Source organism: Episyrphus balteatus, chromosome 1 (genome assembly GCF_945859705.1).
Source record: "Episyrphus balteatus chromosome 1, idEpiBalt1.1, whole genome shotgun sequence".
NCBI classification, from domain to species: domain Eukaryota; kingdom Metazoa; phylum Arthropoda; class Insecta; order Diptera; family Syrphidae; genus Episyrphus; species Episyrphus balteatus.
This window is the reverse complement of record NC_079134.1, coordinates 131,900,154-131,913,238: the sequence shown is the minus strand read 5'-3', so window position 1 is coordinate 131,913,238 and position 13,085 is coordinate 131,900,154. Positions and strand designations below refer to the sequence as shown.

At 29.5% G+C, this 13,085-nt stretch overlaps 1 protein-coding gene and 1 long non-coding RNA gene across 6 annotated transcripts in view; one reads left to right on the top strand and one right to left on the bottom strand.

Moving 5' to 3' along the window:
* The window catches only part of LOC129921371 (uncharacterized), a 118,971-nt gene extending 108,653 nt beyond the window's left edge, over positions 1-10,318 (top strand). For 4 of the 5 annotated variants that reach the window (XM_056003175.1, XM_056003173.1, XM_056003174.1 and 1 more), the window contains exons 10-11: positions 7,099-7,337; positions 9,975-10,318. In XM_056003175.1, coding sequence (XP_055859150.1) covers positions 7,099-7,337; positions 9,975-9,989 — 254 coding nt within the window. In that variant the 3' untranslated portion in view covers positions 9,990-10,318. The remainder of the gene's footprint in view (positions 1-7,098; positions 7,338-9,974) is intronic. The other variant, XM_056003176.1, reaches the window with a different exon arrangement.
* On the bottom strand, positions 6,814-7,399 carry LOC129921372 (uncharacterized). Its single transcript, XR_008773509.1, has 3 exons — positions 7,279-7,399; positions 6,968-7,217; positions 6,814-6,903 (listed from the first exon to the last, which is right to left on the bottom strand). It is a non-coding gene; the product is annotated as an uncharacterized LOC129921372 (long non-coding RNA).
* Positions 10,319-13,085: the final 2,767 nt, after the last annotated feature.

The window sequence follows — 13,085 nt, the reverse complement described above, 5'->3', positions numbered from 1 at the left end:
TTGACAGGTTGGCACCACCACAGCTGCCCAATGTCATTAAATGGTGCAGTGAAAGTGACATATCCGACTTGGACAGGGCGGCAATGGACGCCCAACGAATTTACGAAATACACGATGAAGACAAGACGTACGGCGACGTTAAAAGCACTGCCGCAATGGCACTAGCCCCAACTAAGGCCAATGTCAATCGCAAATTGAGCGCCCAACCTATTCGGGAGACTTCGATACCTAGACCGAATTATAGAACCAACAACAACAACAACAAAAAAAGCTCTAACCACAACAGTGGACCGAAAAGCCTTGACAATAACAATAACTACACAAAACACTACTCACTGTACGAAGGACGACAACCAATCAATGGCGGGACAGAACCGACATCGAACACAGATCTTACAGGATCTCGCAAAGTCTCTATCTCGACGGAGAGTTTCTTTGAGAATTCCGACGACCTTAACAAACAAAAAAACATCTACGATAGAATCAAACACATTGACGTCCATCCTTCGAACTATGAAAGACGCCAGCAGCCATCGTTGATTGACCAACAACAACGTGGTCGTGGTCAGCAACAACAACTGTCATCGGCTGCATCTGTGTCGTCAATTCCGTCTTCAGCCGCGGCGGTGGCGGCGTCGGTAACCAAATCTAAGCCTTCTGCCATACCGACTATTGCCCATTCAAATTCAAAGACTGCCCAAACATCTACAACTACTACAAACAACGGACTGACATCCAACAGTAACAACAACAACAAAAACCAGACAGAGCATTCAAATTATATGTCAATCCCGCCAGTACCGCCACCGTGCTGGCGTAAAAGACCTTCACACGCAAACGCAAATCCCGATTATGTGGCCGTACAGTCCTTATACGATACCAATTCGTTTGTGAATAATGGCAACGGCAGCAATAGACTCGATAGCGACATGGAATCCATATATGGATATCTGAAGCCGCGTAAACCGCGCAGCCTAAGCATGAAACGAATTCAAATACAAGATTATTAAACTTAACAAAAAAAAAAAGATGAAAAGGACTCTCGAGACAGAACGCATCGTAAACCTACTACAAATATAATAATAATGACTCGGTGGAACTTATTTTTGTATTCCTATACTCTCTCTGACAGACAAAGAAAAACGACTACCTACGACGAAGACACCGACGACGCACGACGAGACGCACGCACAGAAACAGAAAAAGTCTGTGTGTCGGTCGGGCTTTCATTACTTTCGCTCTAGGTAAATCATTAGAAATACATTTTTATCCTTTTTTTCGAAATTCAACTTGGATAAAAGTGAATGTCTTCATTATGCTTTTAACTACTAATAATATTGCTATGCATGCTTCATAATTTATTAAATAAATATTTTACTTTAGATATTTGAACGTTACCTATGCTTTATTAGAATTCGGCTTCAAAATCTCTTCAAAATCTGAGTTTATTTTTATCTTTCAAATCTAAGTTTTTATTTAAAATTTAACTATGGTACAACGTTGGCACGGATTAGCACAAATTCACTTAAAGAAGGCGTCAAATATTCACTAGAGCTTCTATTCTTATAAGAGGATTTATAACCAATGTAATTAATACTCAATAAAGATTAAAAAAAGAAACCAAACATTTCAAACCAATTGAAGACCAAGTAAAGAATAAGTAAAATAGTTTTAAATGGAAATTTTACAATTTTGTAATAGGTTCCTTGCTACCACAATAAAAAAAAGTATGTTGATAGGTATTTAAAAAAGAGAAAGATTTATGCTATTCAACGCCAAAAAAAAATAAAATGCACGACTGGGTCGCACGAACTTGCTCTTGGAGTTAAAGTTACTTAAATTTTTAAGATGTTTTATATAGAAATTTGGAAAAAAAAAATAAAATTCGTTTTAAAAAAAATAAAATAAAATCTGAAATTAAATTGCCCTCCAAAACAAGTATGCAGTTTTGATTAATATATAAACGTGCATTTTTAGAAAAAAAAAATTTTCAAAATCGTTAGAGCCGTTTAAAAAAAAAACAATTTTTTATAAATAATTTTTTGGGGAAAAAAAGTTTTAAAATAAAATTGTAATGCCATTTTGTAGAAATCACTAATCAACATCTAAGAACAAAATTTCAAAAAAAAAATTCAATGTCCCGTTTTCGAAAATTTGATTTTTCAAAAAAAAAATTTCAAATTTTTTTTTAAAATCCAAAAATTATTTTTTTGGAAATGTTATTTTTGGTTTATATTTAAATTATATAAATGCTTCTTCGCAAAAAGTTTCGTTGAAATCGAATAAGAAGTTACGGAGTTTCGAATTTGAAAAAAACGCTTCTATGGCAGGTACCGTTAATAATGATTTTCCAATAAAAAATTTTTCATTGAAATATAGACCTTAGCTTAAAACTAATATTTGAATTTTTTAAACAAAATCGTTGGAGTCGTTTTCGAGATATTTCAATTTAACTAAAATCGGTATATGACCAGTACCGTTATTTTTGGTCCAAAAAAATTAATTCCAAAAACCCCTCTGGAGAGTCGCCAAATAACGCTACATACCAAGTTTGACATTAATCGGTCTATCCGTTTAGCACTTAAAGTTTCTGGACGGATTTTAATTTTCTAACTGCTGTTCCCAATATTTTCTATTCACAAATATTATAAGCACGCTACTGTTGCGAAACGAAATTTTCCGTCAGTCTCCACATGGACTAAGAAATACTTGCGAAATCTTAGCGAAAAAATATTTATAAAATTAAAGCAAATACAAATCTCAGAAGGACTTGCAAACACAATGTCATTTTTCCTCACACAATTAATATCCCTGAAAATTGTTTGTGTACATACAAAATAAATTGCACGACTGGGGTCGCACGTACTTGCTCTTATGCTTAAAGTAACTATAATGTTAAAGCTTTTTATTCAAGAAATTTAAAATTTGATATTTTGAAAAAATTTTATAAGTAGTATAAAAAAATTAAATCTGTTTTTATAATTAATTAAACTCCGTTTTAAATTATCTTAAAACAAAAAACAAATATGTAATTTTATTTCTTGTATAAAAAGGTATTTTTAGAGAAAAATTTTCGAAAATTGTAGGAGGCGTTTTTTAAAAAAATAATTTTTTATGTATAAAAATTTTTTAACATTTTTCAAAAAAAAAGTTGGTATGCCATTTTGAAGAAATAATTAATTTACACATAAAAACTAAATTTCAAAATTTTTCATTGATCCGTTTTCAAAAAATTGATTTTTCAAAAAAAAAATTTTGAAATATTTTTTAAAAATCCAAAAATGCGTTTTTTGAAAATTTTCTAAATTTTTAATATTATCTTTACTTACACACGTTTATATAAAAATTTTCATTTAAATCGGGTTAATGTTGTACGAGATATTCAGAAATGAAAAAACCCGTTCTATGACAGGTACCGTTAATAACGGTACAAAAAATATTTTTTTTATTTTAAAAGTTGGCTCTTATGTGTAGTACTACACACAAAAATTTTAATGAAAATCGTTAGAGCCGTTTTTGAAAAAAATTAACTTTTCTATTTCCGTTATATGGCAGGTACCGTTAGTTTTGGTCATAAAAAAAAAATTTCAATTTCCCCTCTAGGGAATCACCATAAACTGCTAACTACCAAGTTTGAAGAAAATCACTTCACTCGTTTAGGCTGCAGCTCCAGATAGAGACAGACACACAGACAGACAGACAGACAGACAGAATTGCCGGACCCACTTTTTTGGCATTCTCCATCATCGTAATGTCATGTAAAATTGTTATCTCGAGTTCGATTTTTTTTACGAATCCTCAACTTGCCCTATAGTACCTATATCGCAAGTAAAAAGAAAGGCGGAGACTTCTTCAAATTAATTGATAAAATTTTCATTTATTTTTATTGGTGAAACAGCAGAGAAAAGAAATTTTTATTTTACGATTTCGTATGTTATTTTTTTGAGGGATTATTTGTTTCGCATCGGCAGCGTACTAGGATTAAAGAAGAAAATAATTTTCATTTGTGTTCACTTTCATAAAAAAGGCGGCATCTTTATTTCTATCACCAAAAATATGTTTTGTATATCCTTTAAAATATAATAAAATACGTAACATAAAACAATTAAATTTTATATATTAACAAAAAAAAATAACGCTCCAAATTGCTAGCCCTAGAAAAATTATTCCGCCTGACGCCTTTGTCCCCTTTGGTATATGTATTTACTCATGTATCTTTGGAATCAGCTTATTGTGTAATTAGAGAGGTATATTTCTCTGAATGCCCAAACTATTAAATAAAACAATGAATGTTAGACCATGATACGATTTTACAGTCTTTTTTAATAAATGGATAAAATACCTACAATGGTCGGAAAAAGTATTTTGACAAAATGAACATTTTTCTTACTGATGAGAATAATCTGTGACGGTTAAACATAAAATAAGGAAGTTGACGGTTATTTAATAAGTATATTATGGTGAATCTCATGATGGTTAATGTCAGTCAAATAGTTGGTATTATGCTTCAAGGCTGCATTTTTTGTATAAAAAGTGCTAATTTTTTAGGGAAAAAAGTATTTTGACAAACGTTCTTTTTCAATGTTGGTAAGGTAAGGTAATGCATTTTACATGTTTCAAGAACGTAAAAACTGACAGACTTGTTAAGGCTCCGATTTGTAAAAAAGTGGGCAAAACGGCGGAACTTAACATTGAATTAAGTGCATCTTCTGTTGCAAGTTATAATTTCGGTGTGTCTGTTAAAAAAAACCTGTGGAGAACTGAATTTATCGCGGGAATCTATAAATTACCAAATACTAAAACACAAAAATATAATTATACTATGCAAAATTTACCACGAATGGACAAAAAATGAAAAAATGCACCAAAAAAACAGACGCATTTTGAGGAATTCACTTTAAATCGCAGACTGAGTTCAAAATCCCTGAATTTGGAAATGCCGTTCTTTCATCAAAAACTTTGTTAGCAAAAGTTCCCTTGGCAGGAAGCTCGAGGAAGACAGTTTTGCATTATTTATGGGAAGATAGTACAGTATTTATCTCATAAAACAAAAATTGAAAAAAACTGAATTCTCAAAGAAACATATTGGTATGAAACTTTACATAATGGCATTTCCAAATTCAGGGATTTTGGACTCAGTCTGCGATTTAAAGTGAATTCCTCAAAATGCGCCTGTTTTTTTTAGTGCATTTTTTCATTTTTTGACCATTCGTGGTAAATTTTGCATAGCATAATTATATTTTTGTGTTTAAGTATTTGGTAATTTATAGATTCCCGCGATAAATTCAGTTCTCCACAGGTTTTTTTTAACAGACACACCGAAATTATGACTTGCAACAGAAGATGCACTTAATTCAATGTTAAGTTCCGCCGTTTTGCCCACTTTTTTACAAATCGGAGCCTTAACAATTCTGTCAGTTTTTTACGTTCTTGAAACATGTAAAATGCATTAAATTACCTTACCAACATTGAAAAAGAACGTTTGTCAAAATACTTTTTTCCCTCAAAAATTAGCACTTTTTGTACGAAAAATGCAGCCTCGAAGCATAATACCAACTATTTGACTGACATTGACCATCATGAGATTCACCATATTGTACTTATTAAATAACCGTCAACTTCCTTATTTTATGTTTAACCGTTACAGATTATTTTCATCAGTAAGAAAAATGTTCATTTTGTCAAAATACTTTTTCCGGCTGTTGTATTTCATTTTAAACCTTTTTTTAAAAAAAAAAATATTTATAAAAAATTAGTTCTTTAAAATCAACTCTAACTATTTTGAATTTTTTTTTTAATACATTTTAACTAAACAAATGATTTCAGATGTTTTTTTATTCCTCTGAAAAACGAATTTTATGTTTTTGTTTTGTTTTTATATACCTACCTACTTTTTCTATATTAAAAGTCTTAAACATTTTAGAAACTTGAATTCTAAGAGCAAGTTCGTGCGACTAAAGTTTAATTCCCCAAAGTAAAGGAGAAATTAAATCAAATACGATTTAATTTTAAGGCAAATTCTGATGAGAATTTGTTCGGATGGTTATTCTCGTTATACATTTTATATAGAATTTGTCACCATTAACTAAATATTTAAAAAATGGTGTTAAACATCAGAAAACAACTTATAAGTCACAAATACACTTTTTAACGAAATCAGATTCTTTTCTATCTCTATGGTTTTTAAGTTTCTTACTGTTTTGAAGTTACTGATCTCAAATCAAGTTTTACTTTTCATCTGGTTTGTTGCTCTTATTTTGATTTATTTTTACAAGTGGTTAGGTACATTAAAAATTGATAAAAAATATTTTCTATATGTGGGTGTAATAAATATCATTTATAAAACTTCATGCAACAAATCAATTTCAAATAGATAAACATATTAAAAAATTTTGCATCACCAAAAACCTTCTTCCTCAGAAAATTATCAATAAATTGTCTGAGGAATGCGAAATTATTCTAATTCCATAGGATTTGTTAAGGACTTAGAACAATTTTGCTTTCCGCCGACGAAATGTAAGTAGATTACATTACTTTACGAGCAGTAAGTTTTGCTCTTACCCAATAGAAAAAAATGTTGCTCATACGCCCTAGTGACCAATCATTTTATGCTGAATCTTAAAAGATTGATGTCTTTGAGGTTTTTAGTAAGGTTCAACGGATTTTTTTTTCTGTTTTTTGCCAACAATAATTATTACCTATCTTATGGAAATTTACTCGAGTACATTGCTATGTAACTTAATCATTTTATTAGTCATTATTTTTTTCTTTTTTTTTACAATTTAAATTTTTTTTTGGGGTGTTTCAAAAATACTTATTATTACCTATATATTTTTAAAATATTTATTTTATCTCTTGATTTCGAATGTTTCTTTCTGCAGAACTTGAATGTGTTTTCTTAGTCTGAAAAGCGTACAAAACGTGTTCAGTAAAAAAAACATGCGCTAAGAAAACAACCATTACCTACCTTTAATCGCTTAATTTGAAGCTTTCGCTTTTACATGCTTTTTTGCTAATTTAGAAATTTTAGATTGCTTGAAATCCTGCGGTATCCAATTCTAACCCCCATTCTCCTCTGGTACCTTTTTGTTTTGCCAGTTGTTCCGCTCTTTCATTCCCAGAATAATAAAGGTGTTCCAGTACTCCCTATAAATTCCCATGGTTTGGTTAATGTTATGCAGCCCCCGTACCAACAGAAGTCACCTCGTCCGTTATTACTATTACAACATTCACGTTCGGATAATACATTGAAGAAATCAAAGAATGTTAATACAATACCGAAGATTGAAAAATTCACTCCACCAATTGTCAATCGGGTGAAAAACTATTTATCAAAGGTAGGATAAATTGATACCATTTTTTTTTTTTTCATCTCTGATTGAATATCTCAACATTACCATAATTTGCTGTGCGGAAAGTATAAACAACAATATATTCTTTTTATTCTAATAATTTTTTTTTAATTTTAAATCTATTATTCAATATTTCGCTCAACTTGGTGTTAATTTCTTCTTGTTTTGCTAAGCAACAAAGCAAATTTTACAATAAATTTATCATAACAAATTTTCTCTCTTGATTGACAAACAATATTGTCAATTTAAATTAATACCTAGCCTTACTAGAAAATTAACCACCTGGAATACTTTATATTATAGCTTTCGATGATCAAAATATTGTTTTAGTGCCAACCATATTGTCTTTGTTGTCTATTACACATAAATATACACCTTTCAAATGCATCGATTGGAATATATCAAAAAACAAATCAATCAAGCAATTCATTACACTCCATTTGCCAATTTTACTTTCAATGTCTCGTACAGCTCAAAAGCCTAGCCTCCTTGGTATCATGGCAAAAAAAAAACTCCTCCCGTGAAAGTTATATTCATAATTCATAGCAAAAATAAACTCCACATGGCTTACAAGATTTAAAAGTGAAGTTTTATAGTTGGGTACTTAATGTTGCAAAAATAGTTTATTTTGAACTAAAATCAGCCGTTAACAGAAAGTAACGACTTTTTGATATAAAATAGAGTTTTATTGATTGTGTTATTTTGCAATAATAAGTAGCTTTTTGACTAATTTTTTTTTTTTTTTTTGGAACAATTAATGAAGGTATTTTGTCATTTGGGGAAAATTATATTGCTTTTTTCATATAATTACACATTTTAAAATGCATTAGAAAATGAGCAATTTTGATGTTTTTCATGAAATGATTATTCAAAATTAGAGCCAAAAATGAAAAATCCGTTTAGACTATATTCTAATTTTATTCATTACCTTTAATTTGACATATATATCATATGTGTTTTCCACTTCTGTTTCTCACAAACTATGCAAGAAAAAAGTAGTTTTGGACCATTTTGCAAAAACTATTACTGAAATATTAAAATAAGGTATAAACAAAATTAAAAAACTAAAAATGGGGCTAGACCATATTTTAGATTGAATGTCAATCTTTCATTAGAAAATTATTTTTTTGCAATAAGTGTTCAGAAATTATCCAAATTTCTCGTTTTTCTCAAAATTTTGTCCGTAAGCTTCTTAATGTGTGTGTGTTTTCAATTTGTTTATAATGTCGTTTTGGAATCCCAGAGTTCTTCTACCTTAACATATTTTAATTACAAAATTAAATTCTTTCACATCGGTACTGTTTTAATAGTTGCATGGAAAAGGTGCTAAACCAGTGAACCTACTTACTTTGAGAACAATTTGAAAATTCCTATTGTGACTGTTTTGGTTTTTTGATGGGATACTTATGTAGATATTTTGCCCAAAAGTTTGTTCACAAAAGCTTGCGATATTATGAATTACGGATTGAACATTGGAGTGAAAAAACCGAATCTTCTTTAGTCTTGTAGATCATTTTTTTCAGCCCTTAAGTTACTAGTTAGCCCAGGGTCGATAATTTTTGAAACCAAAAAAAAAAATCACAGTAGAATGAAACCCATTAGAAAAGGTAGTGAATATGATGAAAATTAAAGGAAAAATAAATTACAGGCGAGTCGAGCTCGGGAAGAGGTTTGGTTGAGTTTTTTCTACGAAATTTGGTGAAAACTTACCTACCTTATTATGTTACACTGTAATTTATTTCATTTAAAATATTTATGTTTCCACCTTATTTTGACTCAATATAAAAAAACACCCTAATTTTCAATCGAAAATTCAGGTGTCAAAAAATTCTTTAAGCTCGCTTTTTGGGGATAATCCCGTTACAAAATCTCAATAATCCATTTTTTGCTACTTTGTAAGCATTTTCCTTTTTAATTAGCTCGCGTTTTCGAGATATTCCCGTTATAAAATCTAAGCAATCGGTTTAGAAATTTCATAAAACATAAAAAAGATGTGATTTTTTTGACCAGTGTAATCGTTTGATTCTTGTAGTTGTTTTATAACTTTAACTAACTTTACAGTAGTGCCATGAATGTGTCAGAATAGAAGATAAAAAATAAATTTTTGTTCACATAGTCAATTTGTACAGATTTTCATAGATAGCGCACACGTTAATTCACGAATTAAAACGTCTAAGTTTTTTTTCCTTATTCCCTGATTCTGAGATACTCTCATAAAAGCATTTTATTATATGGAAACCATCCCCATTTAAAGATTATTTAAAGTTGAAACTGAATCAAATTCCTAAAAATAAAATACAACATTTGAGATGTAACATCCCAGACTATTAATTACCCATTTAAGTCGCGTTTTTTTTTTTAACTTATTACTATTGATATTGCACCACTTCAGTGATGATGAAGAAAAGATTTATTTATCAGTGTTTGTGTAAAAAATGTACATTATAATAATGTGACTAACATGAAAGCTTCTTAATACCGCAAAAACAATTTTTTTAAACAGACCAAAATATTGCAATAACCTAGATCCATTTAATAAACCTAATTAATTTTTTCATTTATAGCATAAAAATCCAAATATATTTCAGTAAACTTAATAAACCAATATCACCCTTCTTTCAGATTCAGACATCGTAGAGTCACCTTATAATCACATATACGGCCGCTTGCCACTGCCAACTCGAGGCTATGTTCCGACACCTCGAACCATGTACATCGGTGAGTGGGATTGAAAAATGTCTATCTCCTAGGAATTTAGAAAGCGAATAAGCGATAGAGAAACAACAAAATAACCAACCAAGCCATCACCAAGAAATCTTCAAAAATATAAAAAAAAAATCAACAGAAATATTGAAATTTTAAATGAAATTAAAATAAGAAAATGAAAAATACACTGATAAATACTTTTTGTTTGATAAAAAAATGTTTTTTTGATTTTTTCGAAATTTTAATTCTAATAGCAATTTTTTTTTAGGAATATAATAATTTTGTTTTCAAAAAAATTGTAATCAATTTTTTTATATATTTTCTTTTAATTTTTTTAGAAAATTAAGTTATATAAAAACCATACGTATATAAATAAATATTCATATAGTTTTCTTAAAAGTATTTCTTAATGATATTATTTTATTATTTACTTTTTTAACTATGACTTTTTTATCACAAATTATAAAATGAATACGGATTTGAATATAATTAAACCAAGTCCATTATTGAAATAATACTTTTAAGAAGAATGATGAACGATGATATATAAAATATTAAACAAAAGTAATACTTCTTTTTTTTATGCATGAAGTCGTTATATTTGTCAAAATAAAATTAAAAAATACAAAATCAAGAAATGATGATGATGATGTTAAATGATTGGAAAATTATTATATTAATAACAATTTATTAGATAAAGAATTAGAAAGTAGATTTTAATTATAGAGATTATTATTGATTTTTAATCTTATTTTTTTTTTGCTGAATGTATGTTTTTTTATAAACTAAACATTTTGTACACAAAATATAAACATTGCCTGAGAATAAAAAAATTATTAAAGTAAAATAAAGTATTTTCTTGTATTATATTATATTTAATTCAATTTCATTTAAATAAGAGAAGTTTTTGAAAATTAGAAACCTGTGTCTCCCCAAAAAATTTTTGAATTTTTAATTGTTTCTTAATCTAAAACCAGCTTTCAAAAATTTTCTCCAAATCCATCGAATGAGAAATCAAGAGAAAGGACTCTAAAGAGTCTATTCATAGCTGAAAACCAAGAGTTTGTAGGAGTTCGGGTTGTTGAATTATTTGCAATCGAAATATTTTTAATTTTTTTTCCGTTCGGAAGCAGATATTTTCGGATCAAAGAGCCGAAACAAGTTTTGGTAAACAGATATGAGATCACAGTGAACAGGCCTATGCATTCAGCTAAAAAAATTACAATTTTATTTTTTTAAGATTTTCGAAAATTATCCAAGAGTTACCCCTTGTCTAAAAATTCGGAATTTTCAAAAATTTTCTCCAAACTCATCGAATGAGACATCAAAAGAAAGGACTCTTTAGACTCTATTCATAACTGAAAACCAAGAGTTTGTAGGAGTTCGGGTTGTTGAAATATTTGCAATCGAAATATTTTTTGTTTTTTTTTTCACTCGGAAGCAGATATTTTCGGATCAAAGAGCCGAAACAAGTTTTGGTTAATAGATATCAGATCACAGTGAACAGGCCTATGCATTCGACTAAAAAAATTACAAATTTATTTTTTTAAGATTTTCGAAAATTATCCAAGGGGTAGGTACCCCTTGTCTAAAAATTCGGAATTTTCAAAAATTTTCTCCAAATCCATCGAATGAGACATCAAAAGAAAGGACTCTTTAGACTCTATTCATAACTGAAAACCAAGAGTTTGTAGGAGTTCGGGTTGTTGAAATATTTGCAATCGAAATATTTTTTTTTTTTTTTTCGTTCGGCAGCAGATATTTTCGGATCAAAGACCCGAAACAAGTTTTGGTTAACAGATATCAGATCACAGTGAACAGGCCTATGCATTCAACTAAAAAAATTACAAATTTATTTTTTTAAGATTTTCGAAAATTATCCAAGGGGTACCCCCTGTCTAAAAATTCGGAATTTTCAAAAATTTTCTCCAAATCCATCGAATGAGACATCAAAAGAAAGTACTCTTTAGACTCTATTCATAACTGAAAACCAAGAGTTTGTAGGAGTTCGGGTTGTTGAAATATTTGCAATCGAAATATTTTTTGTTTTTTTTTTTTCACTCGGAAGCAGATATTTTCGGATCAAATAGCCGAAACAAGTTTTGGTTAACAGATATCAGATCACAGTGAACAGGCCTATGCATTCAACTAAAAAAATTACAAATTTATTTTTTTAAGATTTTCGAAAATTATCCAAGGGGTACCCCTTGTCTAAAAATTCGGAATTTTCAAAAATTTTCTCCAAATCCATCGAATGAGACATCAAAAGAAAGTACTCTTTAGACTCTATTCATAACTGAAAACCAAGAGTTTGTAGGAGTTCGGGTTGTTAAATTATTTGCAATCGAAATATTTTTTGTTTTTTTTTTTTCACTCGGAAGCAGATATTTTCGGATCAAATAGCCGAAACAAGTTTTGGTTAACAGATATCAGATCACAGTGAACAGGCCTATGCATTCAACTAAAAAAATTACAAATTTATTTTTTTAAGATTTTCGAAAATTATCCAAGGGGTACCCCCTGTCTAAAAATTCGGAATTTTCAAAAATTTTCTCCAAATCCATCGAATGAGACATCAAAAGAAAGTACTCTTTAGACTCTATTCATAACTGAAAACCAAGAGTTTGTAGGAGTTCGGGTTGTTGAAATATTTGCAATCGAAATATTTTTTGTTTTTTTTTTTTCACTCGGAAGCAGATATTTTCGGATCAAATAGCCGAAACAAGTTTTGGTTAACAGATATCAGATCACAGTGAACAGGCCTATGCATTCAACTAAAAAAATTACAAATTTATTTTTTTAAGATTTTCGAAAATTATCCAAGGGGTACCCCTTGTCTAAAAATTCGGAATTTTCAAAAATTTTCTCCAAATCCATCGAATGAGACATCAAAAGAAAGTACTCTTTAGACTCTATTCATAACTGAAAACCAAGAGTTTGTAGGAGTTCGGGTTGTTAAATTATTTGCAATCGAAATATTTTTAATTTTTTTTCATTCGGAAGCAGATATTTTCGGATCAAAGACCC